Genomic DNA, 27791 nt, shown 5'->3' on the forward strand with positions numbered 1-27791 from the left:
GCGAGGCGCAAGGACTCGCGGCCACCCGGGGCGATAATCGTTACCTGGCAACGAGAAGCTGCCGTAGTCACTGGGAGGCGCGAGGGAGCCGGGCGGGCGGCGGCCGCGATGGGCTCCCGCGGCGGACACAGTGAGTCACACACGGGCGGCCGCGCGCGACACCGCGCAGACTCCGAGACGGGCCCCGCCTGGGGGTGCCGGCCGGGCTCCGAGGGGCCCTAGCGCGCAGCGTGGTCCTCGGCCGCGGGACAGCCCGGCACCTTCACTGCGGTGCCGGGACGTGCAGGGGGCGGCCCTGCAGGCTGCGCAGCCAGCCGCAGGAGATGGGGGCAGCGTTACCGGTGCTGCCCGTTTTATGTTGCAGGGGAGGCGGCGCAGCTGCTGAGGGCGAGATGAAGCTGAGCAGCGAGGCGCTGCCCCAGAGGCGCAGCTCCGAGCCTGTCCTGCAGACCATCTCCAGGACCTTCAGCGACTCCGAGCTGAACAAGCAGCAAGGGGCGGAGATAGGTAAAGACCCGCACCCCCCCATTCGTGCTGGGAGCTGCTCCTCCAGTCAATGCCCCGCGGCCGCCCAGCAGATGCCCAGGCGCCACTCAGTGGCAGCCTGTTAACCAGGGTCCATCCATCCCACAGCTGGGCACAAAGGTCCGGGAGACAGGACTCCTGGATTCCGAGCCTCAGTCCCCCAGTGACTTGCTAGTGGCTCTGACCCGAGGTCTACACTAGAGCTCTATATCAGGATAACTAAAATCCACTCCATAGCAACATAGTTATACCGACCTTCCGCCTCCCTCCCTTGGGGCTGGTCTACACTGGGGGGGCTCGATATAAGATACGCAACTTCAGCTATGAGAATACCGTAGCTGAAGTCAACGTATCTTATTTCGACTTACCTCCAGTCCTCACGGCGCAGGATCGACAGTCGCGGCTCCCCCTTTGACTCCGCATCCGCCTTTCGCTCTGGTGGAGTTCTGGAGTCGATGGGGAGCGCGTTGGGGATCGATCGCTACCCACCAATCCGGTGGGTAGTGTGGATGTACCCTTGTAGACAGAAGTATGTTAACAGGACAGCTTCTCCCATGGACATAGCTGCCACCTCATGTGGCTTGTCTACACTATAAAATTGTCAGCTTAAATTAAGTCGACCTACAGCCAGTGCAGTAATTAAATTGGCTGTTCATGTCCACACTGTCCTCCTGCCAGTGGGAGTGCATCCTCATCAGGAGTGTTTGCACTGACTTAAATAGGACATTGTGGAGGGCTGACATCCTGAGCTGTCAGCCAGGCGCCCGGTTGACTGCCAGAGCCCCGCCACCCTGGGATGATTCCTGAAGCCTACAGTCCTGGAGTGGTGGGGCTCCAGTGGCAGTGGCGTAGCTAGCATGGGACATTTGGGTGGGCCCCGACTTCGGGTGGGGGCAATGATGGGGGAGGGGAGGCAGGAAGGATGTGGGGGGCCTGCCTCCAACCACCCTCTCCAGTCCAGCTGGCCTTGCAGGGGGTGATGGGTGCTCTGGCCAGGGTCCCCCAGGGCCACGTGCATGCACCTAACTCTGGGAGGAGATGCTGCTCTCCTGTGTGCACAGCTTCCAGCACCAGACCCCGTTACACTGCCCCACACCAGGACCGTCTCCCTGAGACAGCAGGCCTACATTTTTTGATGATTGCCAGTGCTGGACAGGCCAGCCAGCCAGCCTCCTCCAGCTGCAACATGTGAACCGTGCTCATCAGACACCCCTCTGCTGTGCCGCTGCTATTCCCCCTTCCCCACTCCAGTCAGGCTGGATATGTGTGAGGCATCCTCCAGGTCTACATGGGACTAGTGCTGGGGCCAGAGCAGAGCCAGGCTGAGGGGGTAGGCCTGGATGCTAAGTGAGTGAAACGAAGCCACCCATAGCTACACCCCTGTCCAGCAGTCAGCCCCAAGGCGGCAGGGCTGACAGTTCAAAGGCAGGAACTGGTGATGTAAGCAACAGTGTCTATCTACACAGACATTGCATTGTCTTAACTACATCCTCCTAAGCGCTAACCGTCTTGTGGAGGTGGAGTTATTAGGTTGGTGTAGTGGGTGACATATATTGGCAGGAGCAACATTGTAGTGTAGATGTTTATAGAGTTAGGTCAACATAAACTGCCTTACGTCAACTTAACTCTGTAGGGTAGACCAGGTTTGGGGGATTTGGATTAACTAAACTGACGGGAGAAACTCTCCTGTTGGTGTAGTAGCATTTTCACTAAAGTGTCAAATGGCTCAGATACTTGATTAACCTTGATTTCATCACCTACAGTGTTGAGGAGCATGAGACTTTATTGTCAATAGAGATTAACATTGACGAGATTAATGTTGACTGAAGTGAAACAGAAATCAGTGGTAATATTCACTAAAGCACAAAGTCACTCTCTGTATAGTAGAGTGGTCTTCAACCTTTTTACGCCCAAGATCACTTTTTGAATTTAAGGGCAACCCAGGATCTACTCTACCCCTTCCCCAAAGTCCCACCTCACTCACTCCATCCTCCCTCTCTCCATCGCTCGCTCTCCCCTGCTCTCACTTCCACCGGGATGGAGCAGAGGGTTGGGTTCAGGAGGAGGTGCGGGCTCTGGGCTGGGGCCAAGGGGTTCACAGTGTGGGAGGAGGCTCTGGGCTGAGCCTGGGGCAGGGGGTTGGGGTGCAGGAGGGGGTGATGGATGCAAGTTCTGGGAGGGTGTTTGGGTGCAAGAGGGGTATGGGTGCAAAATCTCGGAAGTTGTTTGGGTGCAAGAGGGGGGTGGGGTACTGGATCCGGGAGGGGGGTCAGGGCTGGAGCAGGGGTTGGGGTGTAGGAGGAGGTATGGGGTGCTGGCTCCAGGAGGGGACTGGGGGTTGGGGTGCAGCCTCCTGCCGGGCAGCATTTGCCATGGACGGCTCCTGGGCAGTGACAGAGGGAGGCTGAGGCAGGCTCCCTGCCTGCCCTGGTCCCACGCCGTTCCCAGAAGGGGCCAATGCGCCTCTGCATCTGCTGAGAGCGGGGTAAGGGGGCACGTGGCTCTCCATGCTGCCCCTTGCTGCAGACACCTCCCCCAAAGCTCCCATTGGCCACAGTTCCCCATTCCCAGCCAATGGGAGCTGCGGGGGCAGAGCTTGCAGGCAGGAGCTGCACGCAGAGACCCCTGCCCTTCTTCCCAGGGCTGCAGGGGCATTGGCTGCTTCAGGGAGCGGCATGGGACACTGGCAGGCAGGGAACCTACCTTAGCAGCAGCCCCGCTATATCGCCATAGATTGCGCTCAACTGGGAGAGTCCCCAGGATTGACCAGTCAATAGCGATCACCGGTTTGGTGACGACTAATATAATACATACAAATACACGACAGTAAAGGAACATTATGTAGGTTGCAAAGTCAAGCACTCAAAAGTTAGGAAATGCCAGTTTATGGTTTCCTGCGTAACCTTTCTTGTACTTCTTGTGTGTGTATTCCAGTGGTGGGCAACCTGCAGCCCTTGGGCCACATGCAGCCTGCCAGCAAATTACCCTGATGGGCTGCGTGTAGGCCGCAGGTTGCCCACCACTGGCCCATGCACTCAATGAGGTTGGGTCTGCTGGAAAAAATATTGTGCAATTAAGTAATTAACTAGTGTTTCTTAATTCATACACATAAGCAGCAAATTACATGACAGCTATAAACTTGGCATTTCCTAACTTGGCAACATAAATAATGTTCTTTTCAAAGAGAGTTTTTAAATGTAATTTCTTAGGTTTTTGTTAATTTTTACCTTTTTCCTTTTTAAAAATGTGCTACCAGTCTGCAAAATTTACTGTTTCTTTTTTTTTACCTCAATGCCTCAATCTGGAGTGGAGAGTTTCAGCCTTCATTTGAAAGAAAAAAAAATGTATAGACCTCATGATTGCAGGGGAAAGCATGGTAACTTGAATTGAGTGTTGCCTTAAGAATCAGAACCAATATATAAAATAAAAAGAACACAAAGTGTATTGCTTTTTAAAGTCTCATTATTTTTCAGCCAATCTAATAAACTTAAGCAGGCCCGACATTTCTTGAAGACTTTTAGCTTGGCAATGTTGGTGTGAGTTTGTTCCCCATTTTTACTTTAAATGTTTGCAGAAAATATAAAGGTTCTGGAAATAGATAAATGGGGCAGAATATTCAAGGAGAATAGAGCCATTTTTTCGTTGTCCGGTCTTCATATTTCTTTTTTTTTCCCCTCGCTTTTCCTGCTCCAGTTTGATGTGGTCCCTCTTCTTCCCATTTTTAAGCACGTTAACTCAGCTCCTCTTTTTCCCTTTGCTAGTTGGATTGTTCTTGCTGCCTCTCATTCTTTGTTGTTCCCTTCCTGTCCTCTGAGTCTACTGATTCTTCCATTTTCTGTTAAGTCAGAAATAGAGCTTTCACCATTATAATTAGTAAAGTGAAATGTAATTGATTAGAAGTTCAGCTTGTTCACAAAATGTTACTATCATCAGAAAAGAATCTCACTCAGTTGGAAAAAAATCCTAAAAGGCACTAATAAGAGTATTGTGGCTGAGATTTTATTAATAAAAATATTTTTGCACTTATATTGCCCTTTTCACCTGACAAATTTGAAATGCTTTTTAAGTGCAGTCTCAAAATAACCTTAGTGTTATCATCACTTCCATATTAGACATAGAGTTCACAGAAATGAAATGACTTACCCAAGGTCATATAGCAAGTCAGTGGCAAACCTGGGGAAAAAATTTCAAAAGCAGCTAAGTAACTTAATTGCCAAAGGATCAGATTTTCAAAGGTATTTAGGCTCATGAAGATACAGATAGGCACCTAGTGTGATTTCCTAAAGTGCCCAAGCAAGTAGACACTTAATTCCTGTTGATTTAAATAGGACTTAAGTGCATAACTTGTTAGACCCTTAAAAGCCCACTAGGTGCATATCTGTATGTTTAAGCATATAAATACCTTTGAAAATCTGGCCCTTGAGTCTCATTTTCAAAGTGACTTTGGCTCAGATCCTCAGTGATACTTAAGCATTGCAACACTTATCCCCCTATGCTGTGTTCCAGTGGAATTTTCAGCCTTGAGCTAGGCACCCCATAAAATATATTGAAAGAGTTCCCTAAGGAAGCGATTTTCAAAAGCCTACCAGCTGAGTGGGGAGTCACATAAGTTAGCCAGGAAAGAAATGCTGAGAAGGGGTCATAGGCACATATGCAGCTGACCTGGTGCACCTGGCTAGTGGGCCACTTCCCTTTGCTTGGGTTACCCAGCTGCAGACTTTCTCCTGGAGTTAGGCATCTAAATCTGGTCAGCCACTTAGGTAGCCCATGCCCTAGCGCAGTATTTCCCAAACTTGGGACGCTGCTTGTTCAGGGAAAGCCCCTGGCTGGCTGGGCCGGTTTATTTACCTGCCACATCCGCTGGTCCGGCCAATCGAGGCTCCCACTGGCTGTGGTTCACTGCTCCAGGCCAATGGGGCCTGCGGGAAGTGGCGCAGGCCAACGGACGTACTAGCTGTCGCTTCCAGCAGCTCCCATTGGCCTGGAGCGGCGAACCGTGGCCAGTGAGAGCTGTGATTGGCCGAACCTGCGGACGTGACAGATAAACAAACCGGCCTGGTCCGCCAGAGGCTTCCCCTAAACAAGGGAAACACTGCCTTAGCATATGAAACAATGTCTCCACTTCCTGTAAGGCCCAGCTCCTGCAAGTCATTGTAAGTAGGTGGACGGTTGTGCCTGTGTGGAGCCCAGACACCAGATTGCAAGATCGGAGCTTAAAGTGATATTCCCTCATTTGGCTGCCAGTATTGAAAGGAGTTTTCATCATCTTTAAATCCGTTGATATTTTCTGTTGTTTAGATTAGATCTTAAACTGTTCTAAACATTAGCAATTAATGTTTCCAGTGTGGATAATCTTTGTATAAGGGAACTTGTTATTTGTATTCTGGTTTTCCACCAACTGAGATCAGGTTTTCATCATACAAATACATATAGCATTTTTATGGCAAAGTAAACTGTTTCATAAAGATTTAATTATCTTTATTGTAGATTTTTTCCTCCAGAATAAAACACTGATCTGTTTTAGCTGAGTCTATAGAGCATACAACAAAAAGGGAACATCCTAATGATGTCTGTCAGGGTTAAAAAGAGAACTATTACAACTTCAGTGTGATAGTGTACTTACAATATTATTCTGTTTGTTGTGATTAGACAAATATATATCTGTTTTTAGCAGGGAACTATAGCCATACCGCTTTGTTTGCAAGGGCAGAGGAGCTGTTGGCGAAGAGGATCATAGATGGAGATCCTCTGGCATATTTTCTACAAGGGCAGCTGTACTTTGAAGAGGTTGTACTTTACTATTTACTTTTTAGAACATTTTGTAAAACTGACACTTTTCAGTACAATTTCCACATGCAAAAAGAAGTAACACTAGAAAATGTTACAAACGAAGATACATACAAAGTGAAATAGTAAAAAATAAAAAAACCCGAATCAAACAAGAATTATGGAGCAACTGTGGGAAGCATGATTCCATGAGAAAGAATGAGACTCAGAGAGGCAGGGAGGAGAAGGATAAAGTTACAGATACATTATTATTTCAAATATTCTCAAATTTGAGAAATTGGGTTTAGTGCTTCTGACTGTAGTCATTGCCAGAAGTCCTGCTGACTGCATAGAGAGCAGAATTATTGGGGCTAGTCCTGTACTCACTGAAGTGAGTGGCAAAACACTTACTGACTTCAGTGGGAGTAAGATTGGACCCATCTAGTGTAATATCAGACTGTTCCTTGGCTAACTGGAGCTTAGATATCCATGTTGTGTATTGAAGTGTAGTCTTAACCAGATCTTCATATCTAGACACATGCTAATACTCACATCTTTGAGGTGGTCCCTGTGTAATGTCATTGACTGCTCTGGCACCTCTAGCTGCTGCAAAATTCAGAAATCTCTTTTAAAGCTATACCTGTTGAGAGCCATGCGAGTGCTGTTTTGTAACACTCAGTGTCTGGTGTAAGGTTATATACAGGGATATGGCTCTGCATTCGCCTTAGTTCCTCTCTTTCTATGGTCAGTTGAAGAGCGGAGGATGGTTTCTGTCTCTGTACCTGCAGCCTGCTTCCAATCAGAGGTGGGATTATAAAGGGACTTAAATGTTGCAATGCTGAGCATCCTGGCACCTAGAAAAATCACAGGAGCAACACTGTGATTTTAAGAGTCAAGTTAGGTGCCTAAGCATCCTGTACAATGAAGGGGGAAGAGATGGGCACCTTAGAATGCAATCCACAAAAAACCAGCATGCTAGGTGGGAAGCCACCTAAACTAAGTAGTGCGAGATGCCAGTGAGAGGAGTGTGTGCTTAGTCCCCGCCTTGGAGAGTGGCATCCAAGTCCAAGCTATAAGGAAGCACCTATCTCTGCTTAGCAGTCCATGAATGGAAACCAGCTCCTGGAGTCAGGCAGTTTAGGCGCCTAAAGTGTTTCTTGTGGGAATGAGTTAGGTCAGTGGTTCCCAAACTTGTTCCACTGCTTATGCAGGGAAAGCCCCTGGTGGGCCAGGCTGGTTTGTTTATTTGCTGCATCTGCAGGTCCGGCTGATCGCAGCTCCCACTGGCCGCGGTTCGCTGCTCCAGGACAATGGGAGCTGCTGGAAGCGGCGTGGGCCGAGGGATATACTGGCTGTCACTTCTAGCAGCTCCCATTGGCCTGGAGCAGTGAACTGCAGCCAGTGGGAGCCAGAATTGGCCGAACCTGCGGACGTGGCAGGTAAACAAACCGGCCCAGCCCACCAGGAGTTTCCCTGTACAAACGGCAGAATAAGTTTGGGTCCCACTGAGTTAGGCACCTGCCTCACTTCACAAAAAATGGCTGGAGGAAGAGGAGCTGGTTCACACCTTATTACTTTTAGCCCAATGCTTAGAGCACTCACCTGGAATGTGGGAGGCTAAGGTTCAATTCCCCCCTCTCTGCTGGGGAGAGGGTTTTTTTTTAGGATTTGATCAGGGGTCTCTTCTCAAGAGAGTGTTTTAACCACTGAGCTATGGGATATTCTGATTGGGGAGGGGCAGTTCCCTCCATCCCAATTGTTGAAATTGTTAGACTGTGGATAAATGATGAGTGATTTGACCCTGAGTCTCCCAGGTGGGTGCCTTAACGACTGGCCCTCATGGGCCAGAAAGAATGACTGTAGACTGGTGTAGGGCACACACCTGGGAGATGGGAGACCCTACTCCAATAACTCTTTAATTATTTATCCACAGTGCAACAGCATCAACAGGAGAGACAGAGGGACCCCACATCATCTCAGTGGTCAGAGCACTTGCCTGAGCCTGAGAGGTGGGAAAACCCTGTTCAAATCCTTTATTCCTCTCTGGTAGAAAGGGGGAGGGAATTGAACCTGAGTCTCCCACATTCCAGGTGACTGCTCTAATCACTGGGCTAAAAGTAATAAGGTAGACACTACTATCATCTCCTCCTTTGGCCAGTTTTGAATGGGACCTGGTCTGGTAGGTAACCTCAGCATGCCTACCAAATTGCACCCCTCACACAACTTAAGAGGCCAAATGCCTCTCTTGAACTTCCCCCCCTTTGTGAATCACTCTGTGGCTTTAGTGACAGGTGTCCAACTGCATGGACAGAGGCAGAAACATAGGTGCCTAGGGAACTTGAACCCTGAAAACGTAGGCAGCAATTGAGCTTAGGCACCTACAGCGTTCAACAGGAGTTCTGTGGATTGCAGTGGAGCTGAAACTAGGACCCAAGCACCTAAGTCTGAGGTTCAAGTACCTTAGTATCTTTGTGACTCTGGGCCTAGCCTCCCAAGTGCCAGCCCGAGCTGCTAGCCTCCACAGCACCAGGCCGGCCCCATTACCAGGCTGAGCCATCAGCACCGGGCTGGCACCAGCACCAGGCCAAGTCGCTGGCCCCAGCAATTGGCCGGCCCCAGTGTTACCCCGGGCCACCGGTGGCCCTGAGCTCCAGGCCACCGACTGGAGCTGAGTGAGCTCCTGCCAGCTTTAGGGTCAAGAGGGATGGGGCCTCAAGGCAGAACATAGGCAGGTCCATGGCCTGGGTCAGAGGACACTTAGCCTGACCTGGTCTTTTATACCCGCCACCCGCATATAGGTTGTTGGGGTTTGTAGTGTAGTGTAGTATAGTAAAGGTTTTAAAGAGTTTTTTAAATCTATATAGTTTTATATGTTGCGCAGTTTTCCATTGATCCAGCTCCTTGAACCTATAAAAGTGTGGTTTAAGAGGCTTGCATCTTGCAGCTCTAGTTTTTCTGATGCATATACCAGGTAGGTGTAAAAGGCTATTGCTATTTCCCAATTGTTTTTTGTTTATTTTTAAAAGGGGTATAATCCCTTAGGATGGCTGCTTTGAGACATCTCCCAAGGGACCTGATTTAGGCTAATGGTAATAACTAATAGTTAATTAGGACAGAATTAGCCAAAGGCGTTGAGCACGCTGAAGGCTGTTTAACCACATGTTAAATTCTAAACTGTTGTTGCCAAATAATATAAAAAGATGAGGAAATACAGTAACTATAGTTTTTATTTAGTGTAGTATTTTATTTCATTGTCTTCTCCAATTTCTTTTAAATTAAAAAAAATGGCACCTTTAAATCAGGATATCAGAGTCCTCAATTAACAGAATTTTACTGTCATTGTTTTTAGTATTTAAAAACAGTTTTCTTCCTGAGTTACTGAAGTAGCAAATATTGTAAAGTTTGCCTCGTGAACTCTTAAGAAAACCAAAAACAGATTTCTGTCTCTTTATTGACAAAGGTGTGTTTTTAATGTTGGATAAGTAACATGCATTAGCTATCCTGCTGTGAAAATATGTGGAATAGTGGAATTTAAGAACTTCAGGTTTACTGGAGGCAAAAAGGGAGCTACAGGCATGAGGAGCGTGTATGGTGAGGAACTCACCTAGCTACCTCTCAGTAAAAGGTAAACGTTACAAGTACCTTATCTCCACTAAACGGCTCGTCTACACCACACAGCTTTTAGCGACAAGGCTGTGTCGACACAGCTTTGTCGCTAGAAGTCAGCATGTGTAAATGCTCTTTGTCGGTACTTTGTCAACAATTTTTGCCAACAGAATACTTCCAGCCCTGCAAGTGGCATTAGTTTCGTCCACATTCATACTGCCACTTGTGTCGGCAAAACTTGTGTCTTGGGGGGGAAGCGGGGGCGCTTTTTTAAGTACCTATGAAAGACAAAAGTTTTGTCAACAACTTCACAGTGTAGACTCCTACCACTCATTTATCATCTTTCTGTAAAAAAAATAAAAATAAAAAAAACCCTCACACATTTGTGGTAGAGAGTTGTGGGCCCCAATTTAGCAAAGCATTTTTATCTCTATTCAGCAAAGCACATAAGCAACTGCTTAACTTTGAACATGTGCTTAGGTCCCACTGAAATCAATTATTTTAAAATTAATATGATTTAAGCGCATGCTTAAAATTAAGTATGTTTATGTGCTTTGTGGAATAAGGATAGACAGTTAAATTGGAAGATTAATTAGGAAGAAATAAGAGTATCTGAAAATATCTACATATTTTTCCTGTTTCTGCTTTGGCACTAGCTCCTTGGATTACAAATAGTGGCATTTTTAGGGTGACGTGCAGTGTGGTAAATTGATACATATGCTATGCTAATTTTTTGTGTGTATATATACCCATATACAGTAACAAAACGTGGTTGGAAGTCCTAGGTGTTTCCTTCTGATTCATTATTTTCTGAAGTTGACCTTACCTGTCCCAATTACTAAGTGTATTCAGAGTGACTTTTTTAAACCATATAAAAATACTTTTTTGTTCCTTTCTACTACTATATGATTTTTCTCATGTTCACTGAACAAATACTCTAGTTTAAAATAATTTATACTGAAGAGTTGATTTGTTATATACACTATAATGTACTACTTCATTGCTCACTGTCTCATTCAGGGGTGGTATGACGAAGCACTTGCACAATTTGAAAAAATTAAGGAGATGGATTTTCAAGCTCTGTATCAGCTGGGTGTAATGTATTATGATGGATTGGGGACCAAAGAAGACCCAGTAAGTCATTATCCAGCTGTATATTTAGTTTTTCTTCTAACCTTACTGGATAGACCCTTATATAACTTCCCATATTTAATAGACCTTAAAAAATTAAAACAATCAGTTCAACATATTATCAAAGTGAGGTCCCAATCCTGCAATTTGTTCCATGCAGGCAGAGCTTTGTGTGCTCAGGCAGAGGCCCATTAATGAGTTGGTGTAATGGTCCAGGTTAAAAATTTCCTCATAAAATATTTTCCCTTGAACAGTATTGTTTTAATACATTTGCAACTCAATATATTAGTCTCTGTCCTCAATGGCAAAGAACTATGTCGTCGTTTGGAAAGCACAAGGGGTTCACTCTATGTTGAAAGCAAATAATATATAGTAATTTTCAAGTTACATTTAAACAGAAATTAAACCCAGTAAAAATAAAAGTCAAGAAACATTTTCTAAGGTTTCAAGCCACAAGACAAATTTTCTTTAAAAAAAAATCTGTTACAGAAAAGACATAATTTGAAGAATTTACAAACCACATGTATTTGTAGCGCCTAACACATTGGGATCCTGGTTCATGACTGGGGCTCTGAGGCACTGTGAGAATACAGATAAATAATAATAATAATTGTACAAAAAATCTCCCTTCTAGCATTAGAGGGCAGGAATATTATTAAATTGTACAACCAAAAGATTACATTTGATTTTTCTCTCAGTCAAAAACGGTATATTAGGTAAAGCAATAAAGTAAATGTAACGTAACTCCATTGCTAATTCTCTGCCAGTGATGTGTCCCAAGACCTTTTTATACTCTTGATCAGAGAACAGTGCCATTAACACATCACTAACACTTATGTGGTTCTGGGAATGTGTTACAAGACAGTGTAGGCTATGGAAAGGTGAGAGTCCTCTTCATGACTCCCCTCTTTCTAATAGCTTCAGTCAAAGGTTGCATCACAAAAACTGTAAAAATTACTATTTAATTTATTCATTGGTTAAACTTCATATTCAAGACCAAGTCAACAAGAGAAGTAACGTCTGTTCTTTAAGCCCTGAATCCTGCAACTAGCTTCATGCAGAGAGACCACAGTATGCACATGAAGCCGTACTGACATCAGTGGAGCTCTACATAGGCACAGGGATTTGTTCAAATGAAGCCAGCTGCCGGATCAGGACTGAAGTGCATCATTCGAATTTGTACCTGGTTAGAAGTTTTTTTCTGTCTAGTCCAAGGTGGATGAGGGTGAGAAAAATAATAAGATACTAGAGTTATGTTCAGTAGTTGTGAACTCTTCAACTGTATTCTCCTATAACAAACTATGGTTTGAAATTAGGAATTACTACAAAAATTGGATACAGAGATTCAGCATTTTAAAATAAGAAGTACAAAAATAAAAGGAGAACCCAATTTCTATAAATTGATATTTAGGCATAGACCAGAAAATGGTCCATTAAACTGTAAAAGTTCCATTGGATTCTTTCCATTCAGTGTCAAATATGGTCCTGTCCAGCCTCTGAATCGTCATCTTTCTCCTATGTCTTCTCCTGTATTCTATTAATATGTGCTTTAAGGCGCCATATAAAGGAATCTTATTTGCTTTATTTATACAGTGGGATTTGGCCTAGTACTTTGCAATGTTGAAGTCTCCGGACCAGATGCTACAAATCCTTAGCCACACTTGTAACTTTATGCTTATGAATAGTCTCATTGACTTCAGCTAGACTACTAAAAGGCATAAAGTTACTCCCATGAAGGATTGGGGTCTTAGGGCTTGTCTTCACTACCAGCTAAATCAACACTGCTGGGCTTGATGCGGAAGGCATCGATTTAGCAGATCTAGTGAAGACGCTGCCATTGACTTCAGTACTCCACCTCCCCAAGAGACAGAAGCTACGTCGACTGGAGAAGGTCTCCTGTCAACATATAGACATTGCTTTAAGTTGATCTAAGCTACATCGACAAGTTACGTAATTAAGATAGACTTACCTTATTAGTGTAGACCAGGCCATAATATATTAGGGAGAGAATTACATCTCTGATCCTATATTTTCTGATGATTGGGTTTATTAATTAGACTATTGATATAATTTGACAACAAACAAGGCACATCTTAGAGATGTATCAGATACAATAAATATTACTTTTGCTAAGTGAAACTGAAAATGCTTTTTTCTCTACATCTGCAATTTGATATTTGCTTCATACTAAAATTGAAGCATCTTATTTTTTAATCCTCTTTCATAATAATCATGAGAAGTGTTCTTCCATGAGAATGAAACTGTCAATTCTAGTGGCATTTAAGTAAACAAATATGTCCTACTGCTATTGCAACCAATTTACTTACTTTGTCACTTAAAAAATGCATGTTTCTTGTTTTGTTCTTTTCCTTCAATGAGCTAGAAAAGATGACTTAAATTTATGGCTTTCATATTGTCAACAGATATATTTATAACACCTAAATATAAAGTTGACAATTTTTCTGCAGCTATTATCACTGCAGAACTTAATTCCAGAGTTATCTTTGCTGTTTCCTAGTTTAGCACATTTATAATATCGTCCTTGAAGATATGAAGGCCCAGATCCATTAGCACCTGGAGGCTCTTAATGGGATCAATATTGTGTTGTACTAGTTACAATAAAAGTGCAGCCCCATGGGGTTTACAATCTAAATGGAAACAACATTAAGGAATGCAATAGCCAACCGGAGTGATGGTTTGAAAATGTCTGTTCGTTCCACTTTAGCTTGATTTTGCTTTATGTGTAGTATAGAGGCAAAAGGAGACAATGGGAGGAATGAGTTGCTAGGATTATGGGAGTAGGAGAAGAAAGGGATTGGTTATTGAGGGGCATAGACATGAAGGCACAGGGATTCGGGGAAAGAAAAGAATGAAAAGAGGAGGAAGGGAAGAGTGGAGATGAGAATGGAGGGCAGGGAAAATATGGCTGGCAGTGGAGGTGCTGAGAGAGAAGGATAGAGGAAACTGCCAATTAACAGAGAGGAAAGGATGCTACTACCTTTACTGTTTAGTGAGATTAGAGCTATGTTGCTTTTTCTCAGGTTTCTGTTTTTTTAGTGTTTTGCCTGAGTTAGATCCATTATGATATATTTTGGAGTAAAGCTTAGGGCTGGCTTTCTTTGGCTGTTTATACTTGGTAATATGAGTAGTGAATGGCTGGCCTTCCTTTTAACAGAGGATTATTTATATACACCTTTTTAATACTTACATGTGGTACCTACTATTAAATGCTTGCAATACTAGCATTTCTCGACTGCCCACTAACTGAATGCTTAGGATGATGTACTGTGCAGCAGCTGACAGTTGGCACTGACTCAGCTGTTCTTTTCCAGTGTATACTGACATTTTTTTTCAACATTGCTCTCAGAGATTGTTATTGAGGACACTATAGTTATGTTTTGATATTATATACTTATACCAAATCATGTACTTCCATTAACTGTACTTTGTGATTTAAGGAACAGCATGTTAAAGAAAAGTTATTTAAAAAAATGGAACATTTAATACATTAAAATTGTCCTAAATCTAATGCAAGTACAAGTCTTTTAATCATTTTAAATTTTGTAATAATTATTTGTTTTTCTTATGCAGAAGTGTGTTTGTAAGAGAATTTAGCACATGAGAAATGTGCCAGTTTAAGAACTCTGGGAGTCCTCCATTAAACCACAGCACAGGTTCAGGTTGAGGGGCAGTGAAGCATAATTTCCATACACTATACTGCCAGTATGCCTCAACCATTTCCTGGAGGCACCAACTTCGGGGGGAGAGGGCGGGTAAAAGAGTAGCTCAGTCTTCTCCTCTAGTCAGTGCATAGCTTCTTTTATGAAAGTTAATAAGTGTACCAGTTGTGGAGATTCAATTTTATAATACGGATTGTGACCACCAATTCATTTCAGAGGCATGAAACACCATAAGAGAGCAGTAATTTTTGCATTTGAATAGATGACTTATATGAAAAGCTCCATTATCCTGTTACCAGTCTCCTAAGCCATCCAGCCCCACAAGTATCTATTAAGATGGTATTGTTGATGCAAATTCCTATTTTGGGGGCTGATTTTTATATAAATGCTTAGCTTGATTAGATATACTATAGGTACAGAAGTGTATAGGTATTGATTAATATTACAGTATTCAGATGTAGCAGCCATTATAGATTTTAAGAGTGTAACATTCTTTGCTGGCAAAAGATGGGCCAAAACCTCTGATGCCTAGAAAGTGAAACAGAAGTGGGGCCTACTACATCTAGCCAAGGAATTCAGGAGAGTGACCATAAGAACATAAAAATGGCCATACTGGGTCAGACCAAAGGTCCATCTAGCCCAGTATCCTGTCTTCCGAAAGTGGTCAACACCAGGTGCCACAGAGGGAATGAACAGAACAGATAATCATCTAGCGATCCATCCCCTGTCGCCCATTCCTAGCTTCTGGCAAAGAGAGGCTAGGGACACCATCCCTGCCTATCGTGGCTTATAGCCATTGCTGGCCCTATCCTCTATGAATTTATCTAGTTCTTTTTTGAACCCTGTGGCCTTCACAACATCCTCTGGCAAAGAGTTCCACAGGTTGACTCTGCATTGTGTGAAGAACTTCCTTTTGTTTGTTTTAAACCTGCTGCCTCTTAATTTCATTTGGTGATCCCTAGCTCTTGTGTTATTAAGGGAGTAAATAACACTTCCTTATTTACTTTCTCCACACAAATCATGATTTTATAGACCTCTTATCATATCCTCCCTTAGTCATCTCTTTTCCAAGCTGAAAAGTCCCATTTTATTAATCTCTCCTCATATGGAAGTCATTCCATACCCCTAATCATTTTTGTTGCCCTTTTCTGTTCCTTTTCCAATTCCAATATATCTTTTTGAGATGCAGTGACCACATCTGCATGCAGTATTCAAGATGTGGGCATACCATGTCTTATTATCTGTCCCTTTCTTAATGATTCCCAACATTGTTAGCTTTTTTAACTGTCACTGCACATTGAGTGGATGTTTTCAGAGAACTATCCACAACGACTCCAAGATCTCTTTCTTGAGAGGTAACAGCTAATTTAGACCCCAGCAGTTTATACGTATAATTGGGATTATGTTTTCCAATGTGCATTACTTTGTATTTATCAACATTGAATTTCATCTGCCATTTTGTTGCCCAGTCACCCAGTTTTGTGAGATCCCTTTGTAGCTCTTTGCAGTCTGCTTTGGACTTAACTGTCTTGGGAAGTTTGTATCATCTGCAAATTTTGCTACCTCACTGTTTACCCCTTTTTCCAGATTCTTTATGAGTATGTTGAATAGCACTGGTCCCAGTACAGACCCCTGGGGGACACTACTTCTCTCCATTCTGAAAACTGACAATGTATTCCTACCCTTTGTATCCTATCTTTTAACCAGCTACCGATCCATGAGAGGACCTTCCCTCTTACCCCATGAGAGTGTAGTGTTGTTCGCTACAAAACTTGGCACAACAGAGTAAATCCAGTTTTGTTCAGCGCTCTCATTTTATAAGGAATGGCTTTATTTTCATAAAATAATTGTATTGTTAAACCTGGTGTAGGTGGCAAATTGATCTTGAATGATGGTCCACAGTTGGTACAATGAAAGCTAGATGAAGGATTTATGATGTGTCATCCTTATCAAACTGACATCCCACATGATATCAATTTTTAGACAGGTAGTTCAACTTCTTCACAAAAATAAAGCATAATGAAAATTAGTTTTTGCTTTTTTTAGCAATGAAAGTATTTAAAATGTAAGAATAGGACTCTTTACGCTACCTTAACTGATCACATCCATACCTTTTAACATTTAGAGAGTTTTAGAACTGAAAAGTTCTTTGTGTGTAATATGTAACTTACTTTACCTGGAATTTTAATGTTTGTCCTTTTTACCTTTTGCAATTATGATTAAAATCTGTTTCTCTCAAAGGAAAAAGGAGTGGAGTACATGAAAATAATCATCAACTCTAACTCCCCTAAAGCAAGACATTTAAAATATGCTGCTGCATACAATCTTGGCAGATCTTATTTTGAAGGATGTGGTGTTAAGCATTCAGATAAAGAAGCTGAAAGGTAATTTAATCTCATAATTTCTCCATGATTTATAAAATACCATTTTGTAATGTTACTGATATTTCCTCCCTATTTTTTTAGGCTGTGGATTATTGCTGCAGACCATGGGAATCCAAAGGCAAGTGTAAAGGCTCAAAGTACCCTGGGAATGTTTTATTCTACATCAAATCCAAAAGATCTGAAAAAGGTAATGCCAGTTTCTGCCTTTTCCATATCATGATTCGATGCTCAGATTCATTCTGAATCTGTGAAGCATTCCAGAAAGAGACTTTTGTAGCTTATTTATAACAATATATGCTCTATTATTTCTAGACTTTTTCACCCATTTAGCCCCACACTGGCATATATACAGAAAGAGAATCCCTTGACATTGGTCAGGGCTGGCTTCAGCTTTTTTGCTGACCCAAGCGGTGGGGGCGGGGGGGGAAACCGATTGGCGGCACTTCGGTGGTAGCTGAATTGGTCCGCTTCAGTCTTCTGCGGCAATTCGGCGGTGGGTCCTTCACTCCCTCTCTTCCTCCTCAGCGGCACTTCGGCAGCAGCTCAAAGAGGAGGAGAGGCAATGAGGGACCCGCCACTGAATTGCCGCCCAAGACCCGAATGTGGCACCCCAATCAGGAACAGAGTGATGCCCCTTTCTATTGGCCACCCCAAGCACCTGCTTCCTTAGCTGGTGCCTGGAGCCAGCCCTGCATTGGTAATCAGGATTTTTTACTGAAACAATTAGCAGGAGGTGGGAGCATCAGATCTGAAACTCAAGAATCAGCATTATAAAGTGGGATTAAGATTTATGGTTCTCAGTATGTTTAAGAAACAACCAATGGTAGTGGGGCGGCACAGGAGAGCATGAGTAAAGGAAATGAATGTAAGTCTTGGAGTGGATGTGAATTTATTATTATGCAGACACCTCTCTCCAGCTGCTAGATAAAGGAGCTTTAAAGAAAACAGACTGTATGCTAGACAGTTAGGCTGTAGTCTAGATTAGAGAATGTTTATTTTTACTAGAAGCAAAGGGTTATGTAAATATTTCAAAAATCACAAGAACTTTGTGCCTGTTCTATAGGCATTTTTCTGGCATTCAGAAGCTTGTGGCAATGGAAGTCTGGAGTCACAGGGTATACTTGGTGTTATGTATCTCTATGGACAAGGCATACGTCAAAATACAAAGGCTGCTTTGGAGTGCCTGAAGGAAGCAGCAGAACGTGGAAATATCTATGCTCAAGGCCATCTTGTGGAGTATTACTACAAAAGAAAATTTTACACAAAAGCTGCTGCATTTGCTAGAAGGTGAATTAATATTAGTTAAATTTATTAGAATTCTTGATATAAAATCATAGAAATTAAAGATAAAAATTCTTTTAGATCAAGTTCAGACTCGTGCTAATCAAGTTCAGACTCATGCTAATCAAGCATGTATTTCCCTACCAGAGATGTATCAGATTTAACTGCTATACTTAATCTTTAAAAAGTGAATGACAGAACTTAGCCAAAATTAAGACCCTAATGATTATGAAGCCTTCCATTATTCAGTTCAACTCTGTCCTCCTTTATCAGGGGGACGCAGAAATAATCACTGGAGAAGAAATTGAGATTGAAATATCAAAACAAGCGTACATTGAAAAGTATTAGCATTTCTCCAAGTTCATTTGAGTACATTTTAACTCAGGTACACAAAGGATGGGACAGGAGCTTATAGCGTGTGTGCGACCCGTAGAAAATAATGTAAATGATATAGGATGTAATGTAAAAAAATCCAGTCTCTGTCAACTCTGTATCTTGTCTCAGTGCTGCCGAAGCTTCATGCAGTGGATGAGCAGAACAACAAAGAGGAGAGGCCTGTCTCTGTGATTTAATCCGTCATTTCTCATAGCCTGCAGCCATTCTCCATCTTTACCAAAATACATAGAAACTGGAAGTGGCATCATACTTAGAGACAGACAAATCAATGACTTAAATAAAAAGTCCCTCCAAATCCAAAGTGAACTTTCTTTTCAGTTTCTGAAGTGTTTAGATAAGGGTTTGACTCTTATTTCCATCCAGAAAAAGAGAAGCACTGCTCTCCACTTCCAGTTTCCAGCTGGCCAAAAACCTGTCAGAATGTTAAAATAGCCCTCCTCTCTCCCTAACAGAGTTCCAACCACTGCCCATATAGCCATCCATTTACTTGTCAACAGCACGTGGATCCCAATATTTCCAATACTTTAGAGATTTCTTCTGGGAACAGGGAAAGATGACCCCCACCACCATGGCCTTCTGGTCTTCCTCAATCAGGTTTCTTTAGGGGTGGCTAAGTTATCTATATCCATCATTCTGCTGTTTTTACTAGCCTGCAGATCTATTCCACTTCCCCTCAATCTCCTCACTTTTTTTTAATAGGCAGCATTTTACTGTCTCCTTTTCCCCAGGAAAATCTAAGAGTTTCTGTGGATCCCACTGCCGATCCATCTGGCACTTCTAAGATTTCATGTGGTAGTACTTTACAGTACACCATTATAAGGTGTTCTCAATTCAGAAATACCACTTTGCTTCTCTATGCAAACCGGATAAGGTGCAATCGAAGAATTTGCCCTGCCATGATGGTTTAGGTTCAAGAATACATTCTGGTTGAGCTGAGGGCCAAGTTGACTGATTTCTGTTTTGTTTACACAGTGTGTGAAATCCAGAACACACTGGAGAGGAGAATTATGTTGGCCTCAGTTTTACAATTTCTACATAACCAAATGTCCCATTATAAACCCCTCAAATGTAACGTTTGCTAGCAAAGCCTTACCATTACAGATTTAACCCATCAGTCAGATCATTAAGTTCCTAAAGGAAAAAGAGACAGGCACGGTGACTCTACAAGCTATATACAAAACTCATCCTTCAGGTGATAAAAAATGCATCTATTTATGATGATGATGAAAAGCATCTAAGGAGTGAAGAACAAAGGGATGCTGCCAAGGAAAATTACATAGAATTAGGAGTGGCAGTATCTCAAGATTTGGATTTCAGGTTCAACTTCTGACAGTCCAGAAATTGAGATGTTTAGCCAAACAACCTTCTATTTTATTCACCACTGAATCCCCAAAAATCATGCTGGTCTTGAGCCTAGGCTTCCATTCTTTCACATGCAGTGTAGATAGAATGGTAGCCATCCACTGGCCATATCAATCAGTTGGAGTTTGTCCTTTACCCACTGCGGTCCAGCAGGCTATTCTGACAATGAAAGGGTGCACCTTGTTAGCTGTAGTCATCTTTTCACAAAGAAGGCATAATAGGTTATAGCCATAAATAACTTCTGAAGGAAAATATATTGTCATTGTGCTCAAAGCAATCCCATCTCACTGGAATGGTAGATGTTCTAGGGCCAGAAGTCTGCCAGCAGAGCAAATAGTTGTCACGTCAAGCATCAGCATCTTCTTTGCTCCTGTCTCTGTGCCTTCCCATGTACCTTCTGTACACCAATTTTCTGCACTTTATATGAACAGATACACTACTTTTGTAACCTCCAAGTCAATATGCCCTAATTGCCATACAAATCTGGGACATTTATTTAATAAGATCATAACAGATTTCCCCTTTGCAGTCTTACATCACTCCCACCAACATAAAAGAGAGCTCTGTGTTATCCACTTATTTTCAGTCACATCTCAGGGCAAGTCTACACTACAGCACTACTTCGGGACAGCTGCACCAAGGCAACTGTGCCACTGTAGCGCGTCTGGTGAAGACGTGCTATGCCAACAGGAGAGTGCTCTCCCACTGGCATAATTACTCCACTCTGGTGAGAGCATCTCCTGCCGACATAGTGCCGATGTGGACAGCACAAAACTTGCATTACTTGGGGGGGGGAGCTTTTAAACACCCCTGAGCGCCGTAAGTTATATTGACTTGGGCTGTCGTGTAGACCTGCCCTCAGGCTCATGCCTTATGTTTGGAGTTGGGGTTGGTCATGAGTATACTATAGCCTTGAAGAATTGTCTTCCTGTTCTATATAGCTTTCTTTAAACTGTGCTCATCACCATAGTATCTCCTTTAACAAAACACTCACTAGACTGTGCCAGTCACCAAGTCCTTTGTCTGTGCATGCTGATTAAGGTTACTTGCTATTATTTGCATTGGTAGGCTATTATATTTTGAAAGGGAGGGCAAAAGTACATTCCCTTGTTTTTCTTATCAGAGGACATTAAATATAAGCTGCAAGAACCAAATTCTTTCTTGATACTAGTTTAATTTTTAATGAGTTGCCATATCTCCTTGTTTTAGCTGTCATTTGCTAAAGGTGATCACATTAGGTGGAAGAACATTACTGCAGGTGCATGCATGTGATTTAGTTAGCAGGCAAGCATTTGTGAGGATTAAACAGAATCAGATTCACTGATAGTGATTCATATGGTATGTCTATAGGCTTAACTTTATTGCACTTTCATAGTTTAAAATAAAACTGAATAAAGCTTCTCCATTTTCCTCCCAAGGCTGGAATTCAGGATTTTGTATTTTCCCTGCAACAGTTTGACACTTCTAATATTTCACAGTGCAAGAAAAAGCAGAATCCTTGCTGAGTAGACAGAAGTAGTACTAATTTTTTTTTGTTGTATATTTTAAGTGGTGAATGTATTAGCATGACATCACTCTCATACATGGTTTGGGGACCGTACTTGCATGCTCTTCGCCAGACCCTTCAAGAGGGTGTTTACCAGTAATAGCAAAGCTGATGTTGAGAAGGCAGCAGGCAGATGCATGCACTGACAGGATTTATATATATTTCAGGCACTACTATTTAAGAAGTGCTGTATCAAATCAAAAAGTTAACTTAAAGAAAACTCAAAATCCCTTTGAGTGTACTAGAAAACCATGACTAACTGAATTCCAGTTCATTAAAGGTTAGTAATGTCTGTTGGGGGAACTCCAGAAGGTGGTGGTCCTAAGTATCCAAAGTCCTCTTTACCTGAAGTTTTCAGAGGTTGCCCTAGTTCTTCAGATAACAAGGGACTGGTAAATCCACATTAATGATTTGGAATGATACTTTTTTTAAAACTGTAAAGCTTGGCCATTCACTCAAGTTTTACTTTAATTTCCACTAAACTGTTAACAGTTTGGTAGGAACACAATTTGTGTGAAACACTTTTCTTATTATTAGTGCAGTTGTGGTGAAAATGACCAAAGTGATAGTGTATTTGCTCACTAATTCTTATATGAATCAAGTTACTCAAAACAGGAAAATCATGTTCACTGCTCAAGTCTGTATGTACATTTAAAACCTGTTTTGCTAGAAAGGCTTTAAGTTCATACCATTATCAACAGAATTCCCAACTTAACTGAAGTTGGGCACAAAGCGCGTGTTTTGATGCTGTCTCTTTATGGTTCATATAGCTGATTTCTATCAAAGTTTGAAATGCTCACCTCTAAACTTATATTGTAAATTTTACAACAGGATTGCAGAAAACGATAACATTGATATGTTAGCAAAGATAACCGATTGCCTTCCTGTATACATAGCCAAAGGGGTTGCTATGGCTACTTTCTACTTGGCTAGATGTCTCCAGCTTGGCGTAGGCATACAACAAGATCAAGCTGCAGCTAAAAATTATTATTCTAGGGTAAGCGTGAGGCGGCCCTACAAATTAACTTATGTAGTATAAGATAAGTGATAATTTGAATTTAAGTTTTTAAACTTGCTATATGGTTTCATTAAATGCTCCAATAACATTTACTATCTACATTTATCACATAAAAATATTCTACATTTAAAAAAAAATACTGAAGTAAATCCTCTCATACTATTCACAACAGCCTCTCAAGGTTCTACTCACCTAAAGCAAGTAACATATTTTGACAGGCAAGTAAAATTTCATATTATAATCACCACAACAAAGGCAGGTGAGTTGAACCTGTGCCTGGGCTGGTAATCTTTCATGACAATTTTCCCAAGATGGTTAAGTGATAAATAGCACTGATTTTGTTACTACATTGTTTATACTTGCCTCAGACTCAAAAGCAGACTTATTTCTTTGCTTATTTGCAAACCTTGAAGCCTTTAATTAGGGTTGTCAAGCAATTAAAAAAAATAATCATGCTTAATCACACTGTTAAACAATAACAGAAATCCAAAATATTTAAATGTAGTTTTCTACATTTTCAAATATATTGATTTCAATTACAACACAGAATACAAAGTGTACAGTGCTCACTTTATTTTTTATTACAAGTATTTGCACTGTAAAAAACCAAAATAATATTTTTCAATTCACCTAATACAGGTACTGTTGTGCCATCTCTTTATCATGAAAGTTGAACTTACAAATGTAGAGAAGTTCAGTGGCACCTTAAAGACTACAGATTATTTGGGCATAAGCTTTTATGGGTAAAAACCCACTTCTTTGCATCTGAAGAAGTGTGTTTTTTTTTAACCCACAAAAGCTTATGCCCAAATAAATCTGTTAGTTTTTAAGGTGCCACCAGACTCCTCTTTGTTTTGTGGCTACAGAGTAACACGGCTACCCCTCTGATACTTTACAAATGTAAATTATGTACCAAATAAACTGCATTAAAAAATAAAACAGCTAAAATTGTAGAGCCTGCAAGTCCACTCAGTCTTACTTCTTGTTCTGCCAATCGATTGGATAAACAAGTTTGTTTCCATTTGCAGGAGATAATGCTGCCCACTTCTTGTTTACAGTGTAACCTGAAAGTGAAAACAAGTGTTCTCATGGCACTGTGGTAGCCAGCGTTGCAAGATATTTATGTGCCAGATGTGGTAAAGATTCATATGTCCCTTCATGCTTCAACTACCATTGCAGGGGACGTGTCCATGCTGATGACGGGTTCTGCTCAATAATCTAAAGCAGTGCAGATGGATGCATGTTCATTTCATTATCTGAGTCAGATGCCCCAGCAGAAGGCTGATTTTCTTTTTTGGTGGTTTGAGTTCTGTAGTTTCCGAATTGGAGTGTGCTCTTTAAGACTTCTGAAAGCATGCTCCACACCTCATCCCTCTCAGATTTTGGAAGGCACTTCAGATTCTCAAACATTGGGTTGAGTGCTGTAGCTATTTTTAGAAATCTCAACATAGGTTACCTTCTTTTGTGTTTTGTCAAATCTGCAGTGAAAGTGTTCTTAAATGAACAACACGTGCGGGTCATCACCAAGGACCTGCTATAACATGAAATCTATGACAGAATGAGGGTTAAAAACAGCCAGGGGACCATACAGTTTCTTCCCCCGAGGAGTACAGTCACAAATTTAATTGACGCATTTATTATTTTTTTTTTAACAAGCATCATCAGCATGGAAGGCATATCCTCTGGCAATGGTGGCCCGAAGCATGGCGAGGGGCGGTACGGAATATGTTTAGCATATCTGGCATGTAAATACCTTGCCAACGGCTTGGCTACAAACGTGTCAATGTGAATGCCTGTTGTCACTTTCTAGTGACATTGTAAACAAGAAGGCAGGCCTAGCAGTATCTCTTGTCAGTGTAAACAAACTTGTTTGTCTTAGCAATTGGCAGAATAAGAAGCAGGACTGAATGGATTTGTAGGCTCCAAAGTTTTACACTGTTTTGTTTGTGAGTGCAGTTATGTAACAGCAAAATCTACATTTGTAAGTTGCATGTTCACAACAAAGAGAATGCACTACAGTACTTGTAGGAGGTGAATTGAAAAATACTACTTCTTCTGTTTATTATTTTTACAGTGCAAATATTTATAATAAAAATAATATACTTTGATTTCAATTACAACACAGAATACAATACATATGAAAATGTAGAAAAACATCCAAAATATGTAATAAATTTTAATTAGTATTCTATGGTTTAACAGTGCGATTAAAACTATGATTAATCACGATTAATTTTTTGAGTTAATTGCATGTGTTAGCTGCAATTAATCGACAGCCCTAGTTTAAATCCCAGCATTCTCTATACTTGAGAAGATTATGACAACTTTTTTACTTATCTGTGCTGTCACTGATATAATCTCAGCTCTGGGGCTAGTGTTAATTAGCCAAGTGTTCCTGCACGGAGAGCACACTGTAGGTCCTAAAGAAAACAAATGCCCCTTTTAAAGAATTTGTGTGAAGAACATGTTTTTAATGGATTTATTATGTGGACGTTATTCATTAGATGACTATATTAGTATTGCAGTAGTGTCACAGGAGGGAACCTGATTGTGCTCTAGATAGGCACTGTACAAACACACAGGAAGACACAATCCATTGGTTTAGAGTCTGATTGCATTAGAGGGCAAAATCAAATTTCAGGCCAAGAATGGGACTGCAGTGTCCACTTTTGTAAAACCCAAGTAAGTGGAAACTATGCGGAACTTAAATTACTAACAAAATGAACATCAGGTATGGCTCCTTACTCAGATGATCCCATTGAAGTCAATGGGATTGCAGAACAGGCAGTAATATTCTTTCAATTATTTCCTTCTGTGAAAAGCAGCTACACTTAAAACAAACAACCAAACAAAAAACCCCGAAGTTTTAAAAAAATGTAATGAAAAGTGCTGGACAAGCAGTTTTAAAGCGTGGTCACTATCCTTCCATAGAATAGGTACATCAGGGCAGGATCAGTGCAAGCTTTCTCACATTGACCCTCATTGTTTCACACCTGTTCAAGTGAAAAAGTATTTCAGTCTGTATATTCAGTCCATTCCATCTCTGTTCAGATTGCCAACAAGGGTGCCAAATGAAAAGGTGGGCATCCATTCCCTCACCGCATTTCACATTAAAGAGCCAGCAGGTAGTAACAACTTTCAGTCATTAGTGGCTTATAGCAGATAGGAGTCAGTGACCTAGAAGAGAAAGGCCCTGTATCCCAATGGCAGGTTTTTGGCACCATGTATTCCCCTGTGGACAGTGATCAGCATCATTTATTTCTTTTAGCTTTGTGGTTGGAAGGCATTTTGTAATTTAATTGTATAGTTACTCCCATTTAAAGTGAAAACATATCAAACCCCAATTTGTCTGTTTTACCATATGTGCTTTAACAGATAAACCAGGTTCACATTTGGCCCACTAAGTTTTGCAGAGGAGAGAAGAGAGGGATCACAGAGGTTATATGAACAGATCATAGTGCTGAGGGGAAAATGAACTGGATTCAGGAAACCTCTGCCTGGCAAACTGATTTACTTCTAACTAAAAGTTGTTTGAGAAGTAGATTTTGTCCAGGTTCTTGAAACAATCCTCAACTTGAGTGTACTGGTTACATACGGCATACCAGTTTTGTTCTTTTAAGTTAGAAAAAAGGGCTAAGGTTAAAGTTTGTTTTAGTGGATTTAGTAAACTGATTCTCAAACAATTTTGATAATATTTGGCGTTTATATAGTCTGTTACATTTTCAAACATGTACATGTACAAACTAGGTTAGATTCCAGTTTTGGCTGTAAAATATAACTCACTATTCTGTTTGTTTTCAAAGGCATGCCTCCTGGATCCTGATGTAGCTTCCGACCTTGAATTGGCAGCTAATCATGGGAGAATTTAGAATATTTCACATTTAGACAAATCCCAGCCGCTTCCAATGCTGTATAATGTGTTTCACATAGTAGGCAATGTTTATCCTTAGCAGCTAGGTAGATAACCACTTATTTCTTTGTTTTTCTCAGCTTTCTATAAATCATGAGAATTATGCAGTTTTTTGTTGATTAGAACAAAGAACATTTTGCTGACAGTGATTTTTTGTTCACAACCCTTACTTTACTTATACATTGTAGAGGCAGATTATCTTCCTTTTTTCATTATACAGAAAGCTTAATCATCATGAACTTGGCACTTTACTGACATAATCCACCTGCGTTTCTTACTTCAACTCTGCTCTAGATGGTATACAAATCAAGCTAAAATCAACTTGTTAAAAGAAATCATTGTTAATGTCAATTTCCTTTACTTACAAGTATTAAAGATCTGCAGAGTCAGCAAAGTTATGAGATTTCTGAAATACCTGTGCTTAAAAATAGTGTCCTCTTTTCATATGCATTCTATTTACAAGTCATATAATACATTTAAATAAAATATTCTGTACTGGGGTAATAATTGAAGGTGTGTGCTTCCTTTACATTTAAATCTTTCTCCTGTATACTTTGCCCTTTCCCACATCTCTGAAATGCAACAACTTTCTCAAAGATTGCACTGTTAGATGGTAGCAGTAGAGGGTTGGAAACTTGCATGGATGGTAGATACTTAGTTTACACTGTAGACCATACCAACTTCCAGTATTGGGATATCCTATTCACAGAAACTAATTATAGAAAAAAATCTACACCTACACTAGTGAAGTGTTAGTGTATACATTTCTAGACTATGACTATCCTTCTTAATCCTTGTCCATATAGGACTTTACAAACTGACATCTCAGCTGGCCCCAAAAGTAGCCATAGGTACACCACTGAGCTGTATCTAATATAAGATACTTTCTCCCCAGTGAGACTCACTGATTGCTGAATTATAATTACATGTTTTCAAGTCTTTATTTATATAGCTTTCCATTGCCAAGAGAATTTAGGTTACTTCTTAAGCTGTGCTATGGAATAGAAAATCTAAGGCTGTATTGTCAGAGAAATCTTGATGTTGCAATAATTTCACAGTAGTATATGGGTTTTGGTTTCAGAACTTAACTGTAGTCAGTCTAAACTGTAAGCTAGTTGCCGTTTGTCCAGCTATACTGAAAGAAGGACAGGAGACTCCTGATATGGATTTAATCAGACCGCGACTT

The 27791-nt window shown here is 41.4% G+C and overlaps 1 protein-coding gene across 10 annotated transcripts; it reads left to right on the top strand.

Moving 5' to 3' along the window:
• LRP2BP (LRP2 binding protein) lies at positions 1 to 27099 on the top strand. 10 transcript variants are annotated; one of them, XM_030563034.1, is made up of 10 exons: positions 1 to 130; positions 365 to 507; positions 3818 to 3901; positions 6197 to 6312; positions 10918 to 11031; positions 16950 to 17092; positions 17174 to 17279; positions 18156 to 18379; positions 22509 to 22674; positions 26499 to 27099. In XM_030563034.1, the coding sequence occupies exons 2-10, from the start codon at positions 393 to 395 to the stop codon at positions 26562 to 26564; spliced, it is 1134 nt and encodes a 377-aa protein (XP_030418894.1). In that variant the 5' UTR covers positions 1 to 130; positions 365 to 392; the 3' UTR covers positions 26565 to 27099. The 10 variants fall into 10 exon arrangements, with proteins under 10 accessions (XP_030418894.1, XP_030418899.1, XP_030418901.1 ...); XM_030563039.1 differs by lacking the exon at positions 365 to 507; XM_030563032.1 differs by lacking the exon at positions 1 to 130 and having other exon boundaries at positions 231 to 507.
• The last annotated feature ends 692 nt before the right edge of the window (positions 27100 to 27791 follow it).

Source organism: Gopherus evgoodei, chromosome 5 (assembly GCF_007399415.2).
Source record: "Gopherus evgoodei ecotype Sinaloan lineage chromosome 5, rGopEvg1_v1.p, whole genome shotgun sequence".
Taxonomy (NCBI): domain Eukaryota; kingdom Metazoa; phylum Chordata; order Testudines; family Testudinidae; genus Gopherus; species Gopherus evgoodei.

Bases quoted from the DNA above. Each gene is read 5' to 3' on its own strand.
- LRP2BP (XM_030563032.1), top strand. From the start codon at position 324: ATGGGGGCAGCGTTACCGGTGCTGCCCGTTTTATGTTGCAGGGGAGGC. The intron at 18,380-22,508 runs GTGAATTAATAT...ATTTTACAACAG, and splicing joins GCTGCTGCATTTGCTAGAAG to GATTGCAGAAAACGATAACA. The intron at 22,675-26,498 runs GTAAGCGTGAGG...TTGTTTTCAAAG, and splicing joins CTAAAAATTATTATTCTAGG to GCATGCCTCCTGGATCCTGA.